Source organism: Somniosus microcephalus, chromosome 4, assembly GCF_052327205.1.
Source record: "Somniosus microcephalus isolate GS21.2 chromosome 4, FLI_Smic_1.0, whole genome shotgun sequence".
NCBI lineage: Eukaryota > Metazoa > Chordata > Chondrichthyes > Squaliformes > Somniosidae > Somniosus > Somniosus microcephalus.
Window position 1 is genome coordinate 90,110,248 of NC_140990.1, and position 23,736 is coordinate 90,133,983.

At 51.0% G+C, this 23,736-nt stretch overlaps 1 protein-coding gene across 1 annotated transcript in view; it reads right to left on the reverse strand.

Moving 5' to 3' along the window:
- Window positions 1-23,736, reverse strand: part of LOC147119501 (ubiquitin carboxyl-terminal hydrolase CYLD-like) — a 388,802-nt gene that overhangs the window by 49,799 nt on the left and 315,267 nt on the right. Inside the window, exons 4-5 of the mRNA XM_085984105.1 lie at window positions 12,169-12,274; window positions 9,062-9,172 (exon numbers count right to left, since the gene is read on the reverse strand). Coding sequence (XP_085840231.1) covers window positions 9,062-9,172; window positions 12,169-12,274 — 217 coding nt within the window. The remainder of the gene's footprint in view (window positions 1-9,061; window positions 9,173-12,168; window positions 12,275-23,736) is intronic.

Consider the following 23,736-nt stretch of genomic DNA (forward strand, 5'->3'; position numbering starts at 1 on the left):
GGGGGAGCGAGGAGGGGGAGAGCGAGAGGGGGAGAGAGAGCGAGAGGGGGAGAGAGCGAGAGGGGAGAGCGAGAGGGGGAGAGCGAGAGGGGGAGAGCGAGAGGAGAGAGCGAGAGGGGGAGATCGAGAGGGGGAGAGCGAGAGGGAGAGAGCGAGAGGGAGAGAGCGAGAGGGAGAGATCGAGAGGGGGAGAGCGAGAGGGGGGAGAGCGAGAGGGGGAGAGCGAGAGGGAGAGAGCGAGAGGGAGAGAGCGAGAGGGGGAGAGCGAGAGGGAGAGAGCGAGAGGGAGAGAGCGAGAGGGAGAGAGCGAGAGGGGGAGAGCGAGAGGGGGAGAGCGAGAGGGGGGGAGCGAGAGGGGGGGAGCGAGAGGGAGGAGAGCGAGAGGGGAGGAGCGAGAGGGAGAGAGCGAGAGGGGGAGAGCGAGAGGGAGAGAGCGAGAGGGGGGAGAGCGAGAGGGAGAGAGCGAGAGGGGGAGAGACGAGAGGGGGAGAGCGAGAGGGAGAGAGCGAGAGGGGGAGAGCGAGAGGGAGAGAGCGAGAGGGGGAGAACGAGAGGGGGAGAGCGAGAGGGGGAGAGCGAGAGGGGGAGAGCGAGAGGGGGAGAGCGAGAGGGAGAGCGAGAGGGAGAGAGAGCGAGAGGGGAGAGAGCGAGAGGGGGAGAGCGAGAGGGGAGAGCGAGAGGGGAGAGAGCGAGAGGGGGAGAGCGAGAGGGAGAGAGCGAGAGGGGAGAGCGAGAGGGAGATAGCGAGAGAGGGAGAGAGCGAGAGGGAGAGAGCGAGAGGGAGAGAGCGAGAGGGGGAGGAGCGAGAGGGGGAGAGCGAGAGGGAGAGAGCGAGAGAGGGAGGGCGAGAGGGGAGAGAGAGAGGGGGAGAGAGCGAGAGGGGGAGAGCGAGAGGGGGAGAGCGAGAGGGGGAGAGCGAGAGGGAGAGAGCGAGAGGGAGAGAGCGAGAGGGGGAGATCGAGAGGGGGAGAGCGAGAGGGAGAGAGCGAGAGGGGGAGATCGAGAGGGGGAGATCGAGAGGGGGAGAGCGAGAGGGAGAGAGCGAGAGGAGAGAGCGAGAGGGGGAGAGCGAGAGGAGAGAGCGAGAGGGAGAGAGCGAGAGGGGGAGAGCGAGAGGGGGAGAGCGAGAGGGGGGGAGCGAGACGGGGGGAGCGAGAGGGGGGGAGCGAGAGGGAGAGCGAGAGGGAGAGAGAGCGAGAGGGGGAGAGAGCGAGAGGGGGAGAGAGCGAGAGGGGGAGAGCGAGAGGGAGAGAGCGAGAGGGGGAGAGCGAGAGGGAGAGAGAGCGAGAGGGGGAGAGCGAGAGGGGGAGAGCGAGAGGGGGAGAGAGCGAGAGGGGGAGAGCGAGAGGGAGATAGCGAGAGGGGGAGAGCGAGAGGGAGAGAGCGAGAGGGAGAGGAGAGCGAGAGGGGGAGAGCGAGAGGGGGAGAGCGAGAGGGGGAGAGCGAGAGGGGGAGAGCGAGAGGGAGAGAGCGAGAGGGGGAGAGCGAGAGGGGGAGAGCGAGAGGGGGAGAGCGAGAGGGGGAGATCGAGAGGGGGAGAGGAGGAGAGCGAGAGGGGGGAGAGGGCGTGAGTGAGAGGGGGTAGCGAAAGGGAGAGAGCGAGAGGGGGAGAGAGAGGGAGAGAGCGAGAGGGGGAGAGCGAGAGGGGGAGAGCGAGAGGGGAGAGCAAGAGGGGGAGAGGGAGAGGGGGAGAGCGAGAGGGGGATAGCGAAAGGGAGAGAGCGAGAGGGGGAGAGAGAGGGAGAGAGCGAGAGGGAGAGAGCGAGAGGGGGAGAGCGAGAGGGGGAGAGCGAGAGGGGGAGAGCGAGAGGGAGAGAGCGAGAGGGGGAGAGCGAGAGGGGGAGAGCGAGAGAGGGGGAGAGCGAGAGGGAGAGAGCGAGAGGGAGAGAGCGAGAGGAGAGAGCGAGAGGGGGAGAGAGCGAGAGAGGGAGAGCGAGAGGGGGAGAGCGAGAGGGAGAGAGCGAGAGGGGGAGAGCGAGAGGGGGAGAGAGCGAGAGGGGGAGAGCGAGAGGTGGGAGAGCGAGAGGGGGAGAGCGAGAGGGGGAGAGCGAGAGGGGAAGAGCGAGAGGGGGAGAGCGAGAGGAGAGAGCGAGAGGGGGAGAGCGAGAGGGAGAGAGCGAGAGGGGGAGAGCGAGAGGAGAGAGCGAGAGGGGCAGAGCGAGAGGGGGAGAGCGAGAGGGGGAGAGCGAGAGGAGGAGAGCGGAGGGGACGAGCGGGAGGGGAGAGCGGGAGGGCGAGAGGGGGAGAGCGAGAGGGGGAGAGCGAGAGGGGGAGAGGGCGAGAGGGGGAGAGGGAGAGGGAGAGCGAGAGGATGAGAGCGAGAGGGAGAGAGCGAGAGGGGGAGAGCGAGAGGGAGAGAGCGAGAGGGGGAGAGCGAGAGGGAGAGAGCGAGAGGTGGAGAGCGAGAGGGGAGAGCGAGAGGGGGGAGCGAGAGGGAGAGAGAGAGAGGGAGAGAGCGAGAGGGGGACAGCGAGAGGGAGAGGGGGAGAGGGAGAGAGCGAGAGGGGGAGAGCGAGAGGGGGAGCGAGAGGGGGAGAGCGAGAGGGGAGAGCGAGAGGGAGAGAGCGAGAGGGGGAGAGCGAGAGGGGAGAGCGAGAGGGGGGAGCGAGAGGGGGGGAGCGAGAGGGAAGAGAGAGAGAGGGAGAGAGCGAGAGGGGGAGAGCGAGAGGGGGAGAGGAGAGAGCGAGAGGGGAGAGCGAGAGGGGGAGCGAGAGGGGGAGAGTGAGAGGGGAGAGCGAGAGGGGAGAGCGAGAGGGAGAGAGCGAGAGGGGAGAGCGAGAGGGGAGAGCGAGAGGGGAGAGCGAGGGAGAGAGCGAGAGGGGGAGAGCGAGAGGGAGAGAGCAAGAGGGGAGAGCGAGAGGGGGAGAGCGAGAGGGGAGAGCGAGAGGGGAGCGAGAGGGAGAGAGCGATAGGAGAGAGCGAGAGGGGAGAGCGAGAGGGGGAGAGCGAGAGGGGGAGTGCGAGAGGGAGAGAGCGAGAGGGGGAGAGCGAGAGGGAGAGAGCGAGAGGGGGAGAGCGAGAGGGGGAGAGAGAGAGGGAGAGAGCGAGAGAGAAAAAGAGGAAGCGAGAGAGAGAGAGAGAAAGGGAGGGAGAGTGAGAGGGAAAGAAGAAGGGAGAGTGAAAGAGGGAGGGAGCAAGAGAGAAAGAGGAAGGGAGAGAGGGAGAGAGATAGAAAGAGAAAGAGAGGCAGAAAGAGGGAGGGAATGGAGAAAGTGGAAGAGAGAAAGGGGGGAAAGAGAGAGGGAGAGGATAGAAAGAAAGAGAAAAGTAAGATTTGCATTTCTGTCGTGCCTTTAATGATTTCAGGACGTCTCAAAGTGCTGTACAGCCAATGAAGTGCTTTTGAAGTGTAGTCACTGTTGTAATGTAGAAAACACGGTCACCAAGTTGTGCTCAGCAAGATCGCACAAACAGCAATGAGATAAATAACCAGATCACTTGTTTTTAGGTGTTGGTTGAGGGATAAATATTGGCCCCAGGACACTGGGGAGAACTCCCCTGCTCTTCTTCGACATAGTGGCCTTGGGATCATTCACGTCCAGCTCAGAGGGCATTTTAGCTATCGGGGAAGATTGGATAGGCTGGGGTTGTTTTCTTTGGAAAAGAGGAGACCTTATTGAGGTGTATAAAATTATGACAGGCCTAGATAGAGAGCCATGGTGAAACATAGAAACATAGAAGATAGGAGCAGGAGTAGGCCATTCGGCCCCTCGAGCCTGCTCCATCATTTAATGAGATCATGGCTGATCATCCAAATTCAGTACCCTGTCCTTGCCTTCTCCCCATGTCCCTTGATCCCTTTAGCCTTAAGAAATATATCTAACTCCTTCTTGAATATATTTAATGAATTGGCCTCAACTGCCTTCTGTGGTAGAGAATTCCACAGGTTCACCACTCTCTGGGTGAAGAAATTCCTCATCTCTGTCCTAAATGGCTTACCCCTTATCCTTAGACTGTGACCCCTGGTTCTGGACTCCCCGGCCATCGGGAACACCTTTCCTGCATCTAGTCTGTCTAGTCCTGTTAGAGTTTTATAAGTTTCAATGAGATCCCCTCTCATTCTTCTAAACTCCAGTGAGTATAAGCCCAATCGACCCAATCTCTCCTCATACGTCAGTACTGCCATCCCAGGTATCAGTCTGGTGAATCTTCGCTGCACTCTCTCCATGGCAAGAACATCCTTCCTCAGATAAGGCGACCAAAACTACACACAATATTCAAGATGTGGTCTCACCAAGGCCCTGTACAACTGCAGCAAGACATCCTTGTTCCTGTACTCGAATCCTCTCGCTACGAAGGCCAACATACCATTCACTTTCTTAACCGCCTGCTGCACCTGCATGCTTACCTTCAGTGACTGGTGCACAAGGACACCCAGGTCGCGTTTCACTTCCCCTTCTCCCAATCTATTGCTGTTCAGATAATAATCTGCCTTCCTGTTTTTGTCGCCAAAGTGGATAACCTCGCATTTATCCACATTATACTGCATCTGCCATGCATCTGCCCAATCACCCAACCTGTCCAAATCATATTGGAGTTTCTCGGCATCCTCCTCACAGCACACACGCCCACCCAGCTTTGTGTCGTCTGCAAACTTGGAGATATTACATCTAGTTCCCTCGTCTAGATCATTAATATATATTGTGAATAGCTGGGTTCCTAGGACCGATCCCTGCGGTACCCCACTAGTCACTGCCTGCCACTCAGAAAAAGACCCGTTTATTCCAACTCCTTGCTTCCTGTCTGCCAACCAGTTCTCTCTCCAAGTCAGTACCTTGCCCCCAATCCCATGTGCCTTAACTTTACACGCTAATCTCTTATGCGGGACCTTATCGAAAACCTTCTGAAAGTCCAAATAGACCACATCCACTGGTTCTCCCTTATCTATTCTACCAGTTACATCCTCAAAAAATTCCAGTAGATTAGTCAAGCACGATTTACCTTTTGTAAATCCATGTTGACTTTGTCCGATCCGGTCACTGTTTTCCAAGTGCTCTGCTATTACATCTTTTATAATGGACTCTAGCATTTTCCCCACTACCGATGTCAGGCTTACCGGTCTGTAATTCCCCGTTTTCTCTCTACCACCTTTTTTGAATAGTGGGGTAACATTAGTTACTCTCCAATCCATGGGTACTGTTCCAGAGTCTATAGAATTTTGGAAGATGACTAGCAATGCATCTACTATTTCTAGGGCCACTTCCTTAAGTACCCTAGGATGTAGACTATCAGGCCCTGGGGATTTATCGGCCTTCAATCCCGTCAATTTCCCTAACACCATTTCCTACATATACTGATTTCTTTCAGTTCCTCCCTCTCATTAGACCCTATGGGGGAGAAATTGGGTGAGTAGCGCCACCTGTTAGCGCCTAAAGAGGCAGTCAGTGGCTGTAGCGCCACTGGCTGCGCCTCCCGCGATATTCAGGAGGGGCGCTAATGGTGGCGTTAGCCTGTTGCGCTGCGCCGCCACCGATGACGTCATCGGTGTGCGCAGCGCCCCATTCGTGCCCCGTTCGCGATATTTGGTAGCGAACGGCGCTACCCGCGCCCGGTTCACGGGGCCTTACTGTGCCGGCAGCGGCACAAGTTAAGGTGGGGGTGCGGGGCGGCTGCTTTTTTGGCGGCCGCCTGCCAGCACCTCCGTCCCCGGCCTCCTAACCACCCCCCCGCGGCATTGCCGGCTGTTTCCCCGAGAGCCCGGCACTTCTCCTTGGTGCCGGGCTCATTTGCCGGCACTCGCGAGCGGGGATCGCGCTGTTGCAGGCACCTCCCCCTTAACAGTGGGAGGAAGGCCTGCAGTACCACAGCGTGCCGTGCCGCAGCATGTGGCGCTGTGGCACGTTGCGCTGCGATAATCAGTTTCAGCGCCCTAAGAGGGACGCGGAGCGCCTCGAGCCTCGCCCCGTGTCCCTCGAGCGGCACTGAAACTGAATTTCTGGCGATCGGTATCACTCCGATCGCTGCGCTAAATCCTGCGCTCAGGTGACTTTTGCGCCACTTTGGTGCCCCAACCCAATTTCTAGGCCTATGTTCCCTGACATCTCTGGAAGGTTATTTGTGTCCTCCTTGGTGAGACCACACCTGGAGTATTGTGTACAGTTTTGGTCTCCTTGCCTGAGGAAGGATATACTTGCCATAGAGGGAGTGCAACGAAGGTTCACCAGACTGGTTCCTGGGATAGAGGGATTGTCCTATGATGAGAGATTGAGTAGACTAGGCCTGTATTCTCTAGAGTTTAGAAGAGTGAGACTACAGCTCAGCATTCAACACTATCGTCCCCAACAAGCTGGCCACCAAACTCCACACTCTTGGCCTGAACACTTCCCTCTGCAACTGGACCCTGGACTTCCTAACAAACAGACCCCAGTCTGTCAAATTAGGTAACCACACCTCCCCCCCCCCCCCCCCCGACCCTGAACACGGGGGCCCCACAAGGATGTGTGCTGAGCCCCCTCCTCTACTCCCTCTTCACCCACGACTGTGTGGCTGTTCATGGTTCCAACACCATCATCAAGTTTGCGGATGATACCACGGTAGTAGGCCAGATCACCAACAATGATGAGTCAGCCTACAGGGAGGAGGTCCAGCATCTCGTGAAGTGGTGCGCCGATAACAACCTGGCCCTTAACATCAAGAAAACCAAAGAAATCATTGTGGACTTCAGGAAGTCTAAAGGCGGAAGATACACCCCCATCCACATCCATGGGTCTGTGGTGGAAAGGGTGGACAGCTTTAAGTTCCTCGGAGTCCACATCACGGAAGACCTCTCCTGGTCCCTCAATACCTCCTCTCTGGTGAAGAAGGCCCAGCAGCATCTATATTTCCTAAGGAGGCTGAAGGGATGTAATCTGTCACCCCTGATCCTCTCTAACTTTTACCGCTGCACTATAGAGAGCATCCTGACAAACTGTATCACGGTATGGTACGGCAGCTGTAGCTACTATGACCGGAAAGCCCTGCAGCGGGTAGTCAAAACTGCCCAACGCATTACCGGCTCCCGGCTACCGACCATAGAGCACATATACCAGAAACGCTGTTTACGGAGGTCACGGACCATCATCAAAGACCATACCCACCCCAGCCTCAGTCTGTTCGCCCCCCTGCCATCTGGGAGACGCTACAGATGCATTCGCACCCGTACGACCAGATTTAGGAACAGCTTCTTTCCCAGAGCTGTCATCCTACTGAACTCCACAAATAAACTCTAAAGCCTGCACATCTGCCAATGCACTTTATTATGGTTACGTTTATGTTAATGTACTACAAGCCAAATATATGTTGAATGTTAAATGTCTTAATCTAAGTGTACACTCTCGGGAGCCGCAAGCCTACATTTCGTTGTACTGCACTTGTGCACTAACAATGACAATAAAGTTGTTTATGATTAAGATTATGATCTCATTGAAACATACTAAATTCTTACAGGGCTTGACAGGGTAGATGCAGGGAGGATGTTTCCCCTGGCTGGGGAGTCTAGAACCAGGGGTCAGAGTCTCAGAATAAGGGGTCGGCCATTTAGGACTGAGATGAGGAGAAATTTCTTCACTCAGGGGGTGGTGAATCTTTGGAATTCTCTGCCCCAGAGGGCTGTGGAGGCTCAGTCGTTGAGTATATTCAAGACAGAGATCGATAGATTTTTGAATATTAAGGGAATCAAGGGGTATGGGGATAGTGCAGGAAAGTGGAGATGAGGTAGAAGGTCAGCCGTGATCTTACTGAATGGCGGAACAGGCTCGAAGGGCCGAATGGCCTACTCCTGCTCCTATTTCTTATGTTCTTATTACCTATTTCCCGTAGCAGTGAGTTCAATAACCAGGGGGCAAAGATTTAAAGTAATGGGTAGCAGGAGTAGAGGGGAGTTGAGGAGAAATGTCTTCACCCAGAGGGTGGTGGGGGTCTGGAACTCACTGCCTGAAAGGGTGGTCGAGGCAGAGACACTCATCACATTTAAAAAGTACTTGGATGTGCACTTGGGATGCTCTAACCTGCAGGGCTACGGACCAAGAGCTGGGAAGTGGGATTAGGCTGGATAGCTCTTTGTTGGCCGGCGCGGACACGATGGGCCGAAATGGCCTCCTTCCGTGCTGTAACTTTCTATGATTCCAGATCACAATAACTCGCTACGTAAAAAAATAAAAATCTCCTCAGTCCCACTCTGGTTCCCTTGCCAATTATCTTAAATCTTGTGTTGTCTTCTGGTTACGGACCGTTCCGCCAATGGGAACAGTTTCTCCCTACCTACCCTATCAAAACCCCTCATAAGTTTATCAAAGTCTATCAAATATCCCGTTAACCTTCTCTGCTCTAAGGAGAACAACCCCGGCTTCTCCAGTCTCTCCGCGCAACTGAAGTCCCTCCTCCCTGGAACCGTTCGATTAAATCTCCCCTGCATCCCCTCGTAGGCCTCGACATCATAGAATCATAGAAAGTTACAGCACGGAAGGAGGCCATTTCGGCCCATCGTGACCGCACCGGCCAACAAAGAGCTATCCAGCCTAATCCCACTTCCCAGCTCTTGGTCCGTAGCCCTGCAGGTTAGAGCATCCCAAGTGCACATCCAAGTACTTATTAAATGTGGTTCTGGTTCCTGCCTCTACCACCCTTTCGGGCAGTGAGTTCTAGACCCCCACAACCCTCTGGGTGAAGAAATTTCCCCTCAAATCCCCTCTAAACCTTCCACCAATTACTTTAAATCTGTGCCCCCTGGTTTTTGACCCTTCTGCTAAGGGAAATAGGTCCTTTCCATCCACTTTATCTAGGCCCCTCATAATTTTATACACCTCAATAAGTTCTCCCCTCAGCCTCCTCTGTTCCAAGGAAAACAGACCCAGCCTATCCAGTCTTTCCTCATAGCGAAGATTCTCTACTCCCAGCAACATCCTTGTAAATCTCCTCTGTACCCTCTCTAGTGCAATCACATCTTTCCCGTAATGTGGTGACCAGAATTGGGCACAGTCTGTGGGAGCTGGGGAGGATGCTCAAAAAAATAAAGAGCTTATCGTCAACATATTGGTCTTGATTCCAACGCGTTCCCTGCTCGTACACCTCCTGATGTACCTACCCCGCGGTTTGTTCCGTGTTTCCTTGTCGCTTCCGCCCCGGGGCGTGAAGATGCTCTCAGTCAGCCATTGTTCGGAGTTGGGAGGCACTGTAGCTGTGGAAGGTGCCGTCACTTGGAAGAAGGACACATTAGTCTGAGCACAGGCAACAGATCGAAGCAGGCTCATTAAAACAAGTTAAGACAACCTCTCACCCCGCCCCCCACCGCCCCCCCACGGATCCTGGGTCAAATGAGAGGCAGTCGGTCTTGCTCTCGGCCCGAGTCAGAAGGTCGTAAGGTTCAAAGCCCCACTCCAGAGAGTCATAGAGTTATACATCACAGAAAGAGGCCCTTCGGCCCATCTTGTCCACGCCGGCCATCAAGCCCTGTCTAATCTAATCCCATTTTCCAGCACTTGGTCCATAGCATTGTATGCTATGGCCTTTCAAGTGCTCATCTAAATGCTTCTTGAATGTTGTGAGGGTTCCTGCCTCTACCACCCTTTCAGGCAGTGAGTTCCAGATTCCAACCACCCTCTGGGTGAAAAAGCTTTTCCTTAAATCCCCTCTAAACCTCCTGCCCCTTACCTTGAAACTATGCCCCCTGGTTATTGACCCCTCTACTAAGGGGGAAAGTTCCTTTCTATCTACCCTATCTATGCCCCTCATAATTTTGTACACCTCAATCAGGTCCCCCCTCAGCCTTCTCTGCTCTAAGGAAAACAACCCCAGCCTGTCCAGTCTCTCTTCATAGCTGAAGCGCTCCAGCCCAGGTAACATCCTGGTGAATCTCCTCTACACCCTCTCCAATGCAATCACATCCTTCCTATAGTGTGGCGACCAGAAATGCACACAGTATTCCAGCTGTGGCCTAACTAGCGTTTTGTACAGCTCCATCATAACCTCCCTGCTCGAGCCTCATAATCCAAGGCCAACACTCCCGGTGCCAGTACCGAGGGGAAGCGCTGCACTGCCGGAGGAGCCGTTTTATGGGTGAGGCGTTAAACTGAGGCTCCTCTCGGGTGAACGTAAACTATCCCAATGCCACTATTGAAAGAAGAGCAGTGGGAGTTCTCCCCGGTGTCCAGGGGCCAATGTTTATCCCTCAACCAATATCACTGTTGCTGTTTTGATAGCTTCACGCTCTTTCCTCAGAGAAAAGTGCGAGGTACTGGAAGGATTCGCAGGCCAATTAACAGTCTGGCAGGTTCCACATGGCAGACTGGTCACGAAGTTAAAAGCCCAGGGCAAAGTGGCAAGTTGGATTCAAAACTGGCTCGGAGACAGGAAGCAGAGGGTAATGGTTGATGGGTGTTTTTGTGACTGGAAGGCTGTTTCCAGTGGGGTTCTGCAGGGCTCAGTATGAGGTCCCTTGCTTTTTGTGGTATATATCAACGATCTTGTCTTGAATATAGGGGGTATGATTAAGAAGTTTGCAGATGATACTAAAATCGGCTGTGTGGTTGATACTGAAGAAGGAAGATGTAGACTGCAGGAAGATATCAATAAATTGGTCAGGTGGGCAGAACAGTGGCAAATGGAATTCAATCCAGAGAAGTGTGAGGTAATGGCATTTGGGGAGGGCTAACAAGGAAAGGGAATACACATTAAATGGTAGGACACTGAGTAGTGTAGAGGAACAAAGGGACCTTGGAGTGCATGTTCACAGATCCCTGAAGGTAGCAGGCCAGGTAGATAAAGGGGTTAAGAAGGCATACGGAATGCTTGCCTTTATTAGCTGAGGCATAGAATACAAGAGCAGGGAGGTTATGCTTCAACTGTATAAAACACTAGTTAGGCCTCAGCTAGAGTACTGAGTGCAGTTCTGGTCACATTACAGGAAAGATGTGATTGCACTAGAGAGGGTACAGAGGAGATTTACAAGGATGTTGCTGGGAGTAGAGAATCGTAGCTATGAGGAAAGACTGGATAGGCTGGGTCTATTTTCCGGGAGGTTAGCAGCGGCGCTAACTGGTAGCACCCCGCGGCGCTTTGCCGTTGGCGATGACGTCATCGCCATGCACAGCGCCTCGCTCGTGCCCCGGCCGCGATCTTCGGGAGCGTCCCCTGACTTATGTATGATTCTTGTATTTATTTATAAATTCGTGCTGCACCTGCATGTTAACTTTCAGTGATTCGTGTACAAGGACACCCAGGTCCCTCTGAACACCAACATTTCCCAATCTCTCACCATTTAAAAATTCTCTGCTTTTCTATTTTTCCTACCAAAGTGGATAACTTCACATTTCTCCACATTATATTCCATTCGCCATGTTCTTGCCCACTCACTTAGCCTGTCGATATCCCCTTGAAGCCTCTTTGCATCCTCCTCACAACTTACATTCCCACCCAGCTTTGTATCATCATCAAACTTGGATATATTACATTTGGTCCCCTCATCCAAATCATTGATGTAGATTGTGAATAGCTGAGGCCCAAGCGCTGATCCTTGCGGTACCCCACTAGTTACAGCCTGCCAACCCGAAAATTACCCGTTTATTCCTTCGCTCTGTTTTCTGTCCATTAACCAATCCTCAATCCATGCTAGTATATTACCCCCAATCCCATGAGCCCTAATTTTGTTTAATAACCTCTTGTTTGGCACTTTATCGAATGCCTTCTGAAAATCCAAATACACCACATCCACTGGTTCCTCCTTATCTATTGTGCTAATTACAACCTCAAAAAACTCAATGACATTTGTCAAACACGATTTCCCTTTCATAAATCCATGTTGACTCTGCCCACTCCTATTATTATTTTCTAAGTGCCCTGTTACCACGTCCTTAATAATAGATTCTAGCATTTTCCCTACTACTGATGTCAGGCTAACTGGTCTGTAGTTCCCCGTTTTCTCTCTCCCTCCTTTCTTAAATAGTGGGGTTCTAATTTGTGGGAACTGTTCCAGAATCTATGGAATTTTGGAAAATGACAACCAATGCATCCACTCTCTCTATAGTGTGGGTGAGGTAGCGGAGTGGAGACAGCTCTCATCGAACCCGAAGCCGTCACGGTTCAGTGCACGCAGGAGGGGTGAGGAAACCGGGAGACTATTTCAGTCAACCACCTCCCTCACATCAGATTCCCCAATTACATACCGTTCCAACATACTGCACAAGTGGGTCTTACCGGGGTGCACATAGCGAAGAGGCAGGAATATCCCGTGCTTGGAATTCGTAAAAGTGCACAACTGTCGACCATTGATCCGGCCATCCGAACAGCCAACAGGATTATCCTAGTGCAGGAGATAGACAGGGAAAGCATGTCAAAGAGAGTCAGCTCCCTTATTCCGTAATATCACTCACCGACTCCCTCTCACTGGGAGTAATATCACTCTCCGACTCCCTCTCACTGGGTGTAATATCACTCTCCGACTCCCTCTCACTGGGAGTAATATCACTCTCCGACTCCCTCTCACTGGGTGTAATATCACTCTCCGACTCCCTCTCACTGGGAGTAATATCACTCTCCGACTCCCTCTCACTGTGTAATATCACTCACCGACTCCCTCTCACTGGGAGTAATATCACTCTCCGACCCCCTCTCACTGGGAGTAATATCACTCTCCGACTCTCTCTCACTGGGAGTAATATCACTCTCCGACTCCCTCTCACTGGGAGTAATATCACTCTCCAACTCCCTCTCACTGGGAGTAATATCACTCTCCAACTCCCTCTCACTGGGAGTAATATCACTCTCCGACTCCCTCTCACTGGGAGTAATCTCACTCTCCGACTCCCACTCACTGGGAGTAATATCACTCTCCGACTCCCACTCACTGGGAGTAATATCACTCTCCGACTCCCTCTCACTGGGAGTAATATCACTCTCCAACTCCCTCTCACTGGGAGTAATCTCACTCTCCGACTCCCACTCACTGGGAGTAATATCACCCTCCGACTCCCACTCACTGGGAGTAATATCACTCTCCGACTCCCTCTCACTGGGAGTAATCTCACTCTCCAACTCCCTCTCACTGGGAGTAATATCACTCTCCGACTCCCTCTCACTGGGTGTAATATCACTCTCCGACTCCCTCTCACTGTGTGTAATATCACTCTCCGACTCCCTCTCACTGGGAGTAATATCACTCTCCGACTCCCTCTCACTGGGTGTAATATCACTCTCCAACTCCCTCTCACTGGGAGTAATATCACTCTCCAACTCCCTCTCACTGGGAGTAATATCACTCTCCAACTCACCCTCACTGGGAGTAATATCACTCTCCAACTCCCTCTCACTGGGAGTAATATCACTCTCCGACTCCCTCTCACTGGGAGTAATGTCACTCTCCGACTCCCTCTCACTGGGAGTAATATCACTCTCCGACTCCCTCTCACTGGGTGTAATATCACTCTCCGACTCCCTCTCACTGTGTAATATCAGTCTCCGACTCCCTCTCACTGGCAGTAATATCACTCTCCAACTCCCTCTCACTGGGAGTAATATCACTCTCCGACTCCCTCTCACTGGGTGTAATATCACTCTCCGACTCCCTCTCACTGGAAGTAATATCACTCTCCGACTCCCTCTCACTGGGAGTAATATCACTCTCCTACTCCCTCTCACTGGGAGTAATATCACTCTCCGAATCCCTCTCACTGGGAGTAATATAACTCTCCGACTCCCACTCACTGGGAGTAATATCACTCTCCGACTCCCTCTCACTGGGAGTAATATCACTCTCCAACTCCCTCTCACTGGGAGTAATCTCACTCTCCGACTCCCACTCACTGGGAGTAATATCACCCTCCGACTCCCACTCACTGGGAGTAATATCACTCTCCGACTCCCTCTCACTGGGAGTAATCTCACTCTCCAACTCCCTCTCACTGGGAGTAATATCACTCTCCGACTCCCTCTCACTGGGTGTAATATCACTCTCCGACTCCCTCTCACTGTGTGTAATATCACTCTCCGACTCCCTCTCACTGGGAGTAATATCACTCTCCGACTCCCTCTCACTGGGTGTAATATCACTCTCCAACTCCCTCTCACTGGGAGTAATATCACTCTCCAACTCCCTCTCACTGGGAGTAATATCACTCTCCAACTCACCCTCACTGGGAGTAATATCACTCTCCAACTCCCTCTCACTGGGAGTAATATCACTCTCCGACTCCCTCTCACTGGGAGTAATGTCACTCTCCGACTCCCTCTCACTGGGAGTAATATCACTCTCCGACTCCCTCTCACTGGGTGTAATATCACTCTCCGACTCCCTCTCACTGTGTAATATCAGTCTCCGACTCCCTCTCACTGGCAGTAATATCACTCTCCAACTCCCTCTCACTGGGAGTAATATCACTCTCCTACTCCCTCTCACTGGGAGTAATATCACTCTCCGAATCCCTCTCACTGGGAGTAATATAACTCTCCGACTCCCTCTCACTGGGAGTAATATCACTCTCCGACTCCCTCTCACTGGGTGTAATATCACTCTCCGACTCCCTCTCACTGGGAGTAATATCACTCTCCGACTCCCTCTCACTGGGAGTAATATCACTCTCCGACTCCCTCTCACTGGGAGTAATATCACTCTCCAACTCCCTCTCACTGGGAGTAATCTCACTCTCCGACTCCCTCTCACTGTGTGTAATATCACTCTCCGACTCCCTCTCACTGGGAGTAATATCACTCTCCGACTCCCTCTCACTGGGAGTAATGTCACTCTCCGACTCCCTCTCACTGTGTAATATCACTCTCCGACTCCCTCTCACTGGCAGTAATATCACTCTCCAACTCCCTCTCAACAATAAATGTGCAGTTAAAATTGGAGACAAACAAACAAAATACTTCCCACAGGGGCGGGGGGTGACGCAGGGCTCGCCAATCTCACCGACACTCTTTAATATTTACATTAATGGATTGGCAAAACTACTTGAACAATCTACAGCACCCGGCCTCACCCTATATGAATCCAAGGTTAAATTCCTCCTCTATGCCGACGACCTGGTTCTGCTGTCACCAACTAAGGAGGGTCTACAGCAGAACCTGGACCTGCTGGAGTCGTACTGCCAGACTTGGGCCCTGACAATAAATCCCCAAAAAACCAAAGTCCTTGTGTTCCAGCAAAGATCCAAACAACATGGACCCACAATAAATTTCACAGTAGGAACAACCAAAATTGAACAAACCACTCACTACACATACTTGGGCTTAAAAATCAGTTCTACGGGAAACTTCAAACTGGCTGTGAATGAACTGAAAGAGAAAGCAAGAAGGGCTTTCTATGCCATCAAAAAATCAATCCAAATAGAAATCCCAATTAGCATTTGGCTCAAAATTTTCAAATCAGTAATTGAACCAATTGCACTCTATGGCAGTGAGGTCTGGGGACCACTAACACAACAAGATTTTGCAAAATGGGACAAACACCCAATTGAGATCCTACATGCGGAATTCTGTAAAAGTATTCTCCGGACTCAAAGGAAAACAGTAAACAACGCATGCAGGGCGGAACTAGGCCAATACCCATTAATAATCACTATCCAAAAAAGAGCCACCAAATTTTGGAATCACCTACAAATGAGCAACCCCCAATGCTATCACTACGACGCCCTGAAATGCCAAGAGCTGACCATAAAGAAGAATACCCTCAGTCAACTAGTCCTGGGACTCAATAAAGTAACTAATAACAATACTAACAATAACCAGCCCCAGGACAGTGACAGGGTAACACAAAGAATTCGACCCAACACAATCGTCGCTAAGCAAAAGGAAAAATATCTGTCATATTGGGCAGAAACAACAAAAACCCAAAGCAAACTCAATTGCTACTTGGCCCTAAACAGACAATACAACATAGCTGATTACCTGACCATGGTAAAGGATAACAAACTGAGAAGAACCTTGACAAGGTACAGACTTAGCGAACATAGCCTAGCGATCGAAAAAGGCAGACACAGGCAGACCAGGCTGCCAAGAGAAGACAGGATATGCTCTCACTGCAGTCAGGGAGTAGTTGAGACAGAGATGCACTTCCTCACAGCCTGTGGAAAATATCAGGGCATCAGAGAGAATTTCTATCAAAAATTCTCACAAATATGCCCTGAATTCAGAAATCTGACTGACAACCAAAAACTCCCATTCCTACTGGGGGAGGAGAGAAGCTGTGTAACACTGGCGGCACACTATGTTACAGCTTGCCATGAACAGAGGGACAACCAGTAAACTAAGACAAGAGTATATATAAACAAGGCGAAAATATATTTATAAACTCAGGGATATACCTGTTTATACACTGTATGAATGGAACTGCGTTTATGTGTTCAACCATAAATGTATTTTGATGCTTTGGCAACATAAGATGTACCTTATCATGCCAATAAAGCGATTTGTATTGTATTGTATTGTATTGGGAGTAATATCACACTCCGACTCCCTCTCACTGGGTGTAATATCACTCTCCGACTCCCTCTCACTGGGAGTAATATCACTCTCCTACTCCCTCTCACTGGGAGTAATATCACTCTCCGAATCCCTCTCACTGGGAGTAATATAACTCTCCGACTCCCTCTCACTGGGAGTAATATCACTCTCCGACTCCCTCTCACTGGGTGTAATATCACTCTCCGACTCCCTCTCACTGGGAGTAATATCACTCTCCGACTCCCTCTCACTGGGAGTAATATCACTCTCCGACTCCCTCTCACTGGGAGTAATATCACTCTCCGACTCCCTCTCACTGGGAGTAATATCACTCTCCGACTCCCTCTCACTGGGAGTAATATCACTCTCCAACACCCTCTCACTGGGAGTAATAATACTCTCTGACTCCCTCTCACTGGGAGTAATATCGCTCTCCGACTCCCACTCACTGGGAGTAATATCACTCTCCGACTCCCTCTCACTGGGTGTAATATCACTCTCCAACTCACCCTCACTGGGAGTATTATCACTCTCCAACTCCCTCTCACTGGGGGTAATATCACTATCCAACTCACCCTCACTGGGAGTAATATCACTCTCCGACTCCCTCTCACTGGGAGTAATATCACTCTCCAACTAAGCCTCACTGGGAGTAGTATCACTCTCCAACTCCCTCTCACTGGGAGTAATATCACTCTCCGACTCCCTCTCACTGGCAGTAATATCACTCTCCGACTCCCTCTCACTGGTAATATCACTCTCCGACTCCCACTCACTGGGAGTAAGATCACTCTCCAACTCACTCTCACTGGATGTAATATCACTCTCCAACTCCCTCTCACGGAGTAATATCACTCTCCAACACCCTCTCACTGGGAGTAATATCACTCTCCGAATCCCTCTCACTGGGAGTAATATCACTCTCCAACTCACCCTCACTGGGAGTAATATCACTCTCCAACTCACCCTCACTGGGTGTAATATCACTCTCCGACTCCCTCTCACTGGGTGTAATATCACTCTCCAACTCAGCCTCACTGGGAGTAATATCACTCTCCGACTCCCTCTCACTGGGAGTAATATCACTCTCCCACTCCCTCTCACTGGGGGTAATATCACTCTCCAACTCCCTCTCACTGGGAGTAATATCACTCTACGACTCCCTCTCACTGGGAGTAATATCACTCTCCGACTCCCAATCACTGGGAGTAATATCACTCTCCAACTCACTCTCACTGGGAGTAATATTACTCTCCGACTCCCTCTCACTGGGTGTAATATCACTCTCCGACTCCCTCTCACTGTGTAATATCACTCTCCGACTCCCTCTCACTGGGAGTAATATCACTCTCCGACCCCCTCTCACTGGGAGTAATATCACTCCCCGACTCTCTCTCACTGGGAGTAATATCACTCTCCGACTCCCTCTCACTGGGAGTAATATCACTCTCCAACTCCCTCTCACTGGGAGTAATATCACTCTCCAACTCCCTCTCACTGTGAGTAATATCACTCTCCGACTCCCTCTCACTGGGAGTAATCTCACTCTCCGACTCCCACTCACTGGGAGTAATATCACTCTCCGACTCCCACTCACTGGGAGTAATATCACTCTCCGACTCCCTCTCACTGGGAGTAATATCACTCTCCAACTCCCTCTCACTGGGAGTAATCTCACTCTCCGACTCCCACTCACTGGGAGTAATATCACCCTCCGACTCCCACTCACTGGGAGTAATATCACTCTCCGACTCCCTCTCACTGGGAGTAATCTCACTCTCCAACTCCCTCTCACTGGGAGTAATATCACTCTCCGACTCCCTCTCACTGGGTGTAATATCACTCTCCGACTCCCTCTCACTGGGAGTAATCTCACTCTCCGACTCCCTCTCACTGTGTGTAATATCACTCTCCGACTCCCTCTCACTGGGAGTAATATCACTCTCCGACTCCCTCTCACTGGGTGTAATATCACTCTCCAACTCCCTCTCACTGGGAGTAATATCACTCTCCAACTCCCTCTCACTGGGAGTAATATCACTCTCCAACTCACCCTCACTGGGAGTAATATCACTCTCCAACTCCCTCTCACTGGGAGTAATATCACTCTCCGACTCCCTCTCACTGGGAGTAATGTCACTCTCCGACTCCCTATCACTGGGAGTAATATCACTCTCCGACTCCCTCTCACTGGGTGTAATATCACTCTCCGACTCCCTCTCACTGTGTAATATCACTCTCCGACTCCCTCTCACTGGCAGTAATATCACTCTCCAACTCCCTCTCACTGGGAGTAATATCACTCTCCGACTCCCTCTCACTGGGTGTAATATCACTCTCCGACTCCCTCTCACTGGGAGTAATATCACTCTCCGACTCCCTCTCACTGGGAGTAATATCACTCTCCTACTCCCTCTCACTGGGAGTAATATCACTCTCCGAATCCCTCTCACTGGGAGTAATATAACTCTCCGACTCCCTCTCACTGGGAGTAATATCACTCTCCGACTCCCTCTCACTGGGTGTAATATCACTCTCCGACTCCCTCTCACTGGGAGTAATATCACTCTCCGACTCCCTCTCACTGGGAGTAATATCACTCTCCGACTCCCTCTCACTGGGAGTAATCTCACTCTCCGACTCCCTCTCACTGGGAGTAATCTCACTCTCCAACTCCCTCTCACTGGGAGTAATATCACTCTCCGACTCCCTCTCACTGGGAGTAATGTCACTCTCCGACTCCCTCTCACTGGGACTAATATCACTCTCCGACTCCCTCTCACTGGGTGTAATATCACTCTCCGACTCCCTCTCACTGTGTAATATCACTCTCCGACTCCCTCTCACTGGCAGTAATATCACTCTCCAACTCCCTCTCACTGGGAGTAATATCACTCTCCGACTCCCTCTCACTGGGTGTAATATCACTCTCCGACTCCCTCTCACTGGGAGTAATATCACTCTCCGACTCCCTCTCACTGGGAGTAATATCACTCTCCTACTCCCTCTCACTGGGAGTAATATCACTCTCCGAATCCCTCTCACTGGGAGTAATATAACTCTCCGACTCCCTCTCACTGGGAGTAATATCACTCTCCGACTCCCTCTCACTGGGTGTAATATCACTCTCCGACTCCCTCTCACTGGGAGTAATATCACTCTCCGACTCCCTCTCACTGGGAGTAATATCACTCTCCGACTCCCTCTCACTGGGAGTAATATCACTCTCCGACTCCCTCTCACTGGGAGTAATATCACTCTCCGACTCCCTCTCACTGGGAGTAATATCACTCTCCGGCTCATTCTCACTGGGTGTAATATCACTCTCCGACTCCCTCTCACTGGGAGTAATATCACTCTCCGACTCCCTCTCACTGGGAGTAATATCACTCTCCAACACCCTCTCACTGGGAGTAATAATACTCTCCGACTCCCTGTCACTGGGAGTAATATCGCTCTCCGACTCCCACTCACTGGGAGTAATATCACTCTCCGACTCCCTCTCACTGGGTGTAATATCACTCTCCAACTCACCCTCACTGGGAGTATTATCACTCTCCAACTCCCTCTCACTGGGGGTAATATCACTTTCCAACTCACCCTCACTGGGAGTAATATCACTCTCCGACTCCCTCTCGCTGGGAGTAATATCATTCTCCAACTAAGCCTCACTGGGAGTAGTATCACTCTCCAACTCCCTCTCACTGGGAGTAATATCACTCTCCGACTCCCTCTCACTGGCAGTAATATCACTCTCCAACTCCCTCTCAACAATAAATGTGCAGTTAAAATTGGAGACAAACAAACAAAATACTTCCCACAGGGGCGGGGGGTGACGCAGGGCTCGCCAATCTCACCGACACTCTTTAATATTTACATTAATGGATTGGCAAAACTACTTGAACAATCTACAGCACCCGGCCTCACCCTATATGAATCCAAGGTTAAATTCCTCCTCTATGCCGACGACCTGGTTCTGCTGTCACCAACTAAGGAGGGTCTACAGCAGAACCTGGACCTGCTGGAGTCGTACTGCCAGACTTGGGCCCTGACAATAAATCCCCAAAAAACCAAAGTCCTTGTGTTCCAGCAAAGATCCAAACAACATGGACCCACAATAAATTTCACAGTAGGAACAACCAAAATTGAACAAACCACTCACTACACATACTTGGGCTTAAAAATCAGTTCTACGGGAAACTTCAAACTGGCTGTGAATGAACTGAAAGAGAAAGCAAGAAGGGCTTTCTATGCCATCAAAAAATCAATCCAAATAGAAATCCCAATTAGCATTTGGCTCAAAATTTTCAAATCAGTAATTGAACCAATTGCACTCTATGGCAGTGAGGTCTGGGGACCACTAACACAACAAGATTTTGCAAAATGGGACAAACACCCAATTGAGATCCTACATGCGGAATTCTGTAAAAGTATTCTCCGGACTCAAAGGAAAACAGTAAACAACGCATGCAGGGCGGAACTAGGCCAATACCCATTAATAATCACTATCCAAAAAAGAGCCACCAAATTTTGGAATCACCTACAAATGAGCAACCCCCAATGCTATCACTACGACGCCCTGAAATGCCAAGAGCTGACCATAAAGAAGAATACCCTCAGTCAACTAGTCCTGGGACTCAATAAAGTAACTAATAACAATACTAACAATAACCAGCCCCAGGACAGTGACAGGGTAACACAAAGAATTCGACCCAACACAATCGTCGCTAAGCAAAAGGAAAAATATCTGTCATATTGGGCAGAAACAACAAAAACCCAAAGCAAACTCAATTGCTACTTGGCCCTAAACAGACAATACAACATAGCTGATTACCTGACCATGGTAAAGGATAACAAACTGAGAAGAACCTTGACAAGGTACAGACTTAGCGAACATAGCCTAGCGATCGAAAAAGGCAGACACAGGCAGACCAGGCTGCCAAGAGAAGACAGGATATGCTCTCACTGCAGTCAGGGAGTAGTTGAGACAGAGATGCACTTCCTCACAGCCTGTGGAAAATATCAGGGCATCAGAGAGAATTTCTATCAAAAATTCTCACAAATATGCCCTGAATTCAGAAATCTGACTGACAACCAAAAACTCCCATTCCTACTGGGGGAGGAGAGAAGCTGTGTAACACTGGCGGCACACTATGTTACAGCTTGCCATGAACAGAGGGACAACCAGTAAACTAAGACAAGAGTATATATAAACAAGGCGAAAATATATTTATAAACTCAGGGATATACCTGTTTATACACTGTATGAATGGAACTGCGTTTATGTGTTCAACCATAAATGTATTTTGATGCTTTGGCAACATAAGATGTACCTTATCATGCCAATAAAGCGATTTGTATTGTATTGTATTGTATTGGGAGTAATATCACTCTCCGACTCCCTCTCACTGGGTGTAATATCACTCTCCGACTCCCTCTCACTGGGAGTAATATCACTCTCCTACTCCCTCTCACTGGGAGTAATATCACTCTCCGAATCCCTCTCACTGGGAGTAATATAACTCTCCGACTCCCTCTCACTGGGAGTAATATCACTCTCCGACTCCCTCTCACTGGGTGTAATATCACTCTCCGACTCCCTCTCACTGGGAGTAATATCACTCTCCGACTCCCTCTCACTGGGAGTAATATCACTCTCCGACTCCCTCTCACTGGGAGTAATATCACTCTCCGACTCCCTCTCACTGGGAGTAATATCACTCTCCGACTCCCTCTCACTGGGAGTAATATCACTCTCCGACTCCCTCTCACTGGGAGTAATATCACTCTCCGACTCCCTCTCACTGGGAGTAATATCACTCTCCGACTCCCTCTCACTGGGAGTAATATCACTCTCCAACACCCTCTCACTGGGAGTAATAATACTCTCCGACTCCCTCTCACTGGGAGTAATATCGCTCTCCGACTCCCACTCACTGGGAGTAATATCACTCTCCGACTCCCTCTCACTGGGTGTAATATCACTCTCCAACTCACCCTCACTGGGAGTATTATCACTCTCCAACTCCCTCTCACTGGGGGTAATATCACTATCCAACTCACCCTCACTGGGAGTAATATCACTCTCCGACTCCCTCTCACTGGGAGTAATATCACTCTCCAACTCCCTCTCACTGGGAGTAATATCACTCTCCGACTCCCACTCACTGGGAGTAAGATCACTCTCCAACTCACTCTCACTGGATGTAATATCACTCTCCAACTCCCTCTCACGGAGTAATATCACTCTCCAACACCCTCTCACTGGGAGTAATATCACTCTCCGAATCCCTCTCACTGGGAGTAATATCACTCTCCAACTCACCCTCACTGGGAGTAATATCACTCTCCAACTCACCCTCACTGGGAGTAATATCACTCTCCAACTCACCCTCACTGGGAGTAATATCACTCTCCGACTCCCTCTCACTGGGAGTAATATCACTCTCCCACTCCCTCTCACTGGGGGTAATATCACTCTCCAACTCCCTCTCACTGGGAGTAATATCACTCTACGACTCCCTCTCACTGGGAGTAATATCACTCTCCGACTCCCAATCACTGGGAGTAATATCACTCTCCAACTCACTCTCACTGGGAGTAATATTACTCTCCGACTCCCTCTCACTGGGTGTAATATCACTCTCCGACTCCCTCTCACTGTGTAATATCACTCTCCGACTCCCTCTCACTGGGAGTAATATCACTCTCCGACCCCCTCTCACTGGGAGTAATATCACTCCCCGACTCTCTCTCACTGGGAGTAATATCACTCTCCGACTCCCTCTCACTGGGAGTAATATCACTCTCCAGCTCCCTCTCACTGGGAGTAATATCACTCTCCAACTCCCTCTCACTGTGAGTAATATCACTCTCCGACTCCCTCTCACTGGGAGTAATCTCACTCTCCGACTCCCACTCACTGGGAGTAATATCACTCTCCGACTCCCACTCACTGGGAGTAATATCACTCTCCGACTCCCTCTCACTGGGAGTAATATCACTCTCCAACTCCCTCTCACTGGGAGTAATCTCACTCTCCGACTCCCACTCACTGGGAGTAATATCACCCTCCGACTCCCACTCACTGGGAGTAATATCACTCTCCGACTCCCTCTCACTGGGAGTAATCTCACTCTCCAACTCCCTCTCACTGGGAGTAATATCACTCTCCGACTCCCTCTCACTGGGTGTAATATCACTCTCCGACTCCCTCTCACTGGGAGTAATCTCACTCTCCGACTCCCTCTCACTGGGAGTAATATCACTCTCCGACTCCCTCTCACTGGGAGTAATATCACTCTCCGACTCCCTCTCACTGGGAGT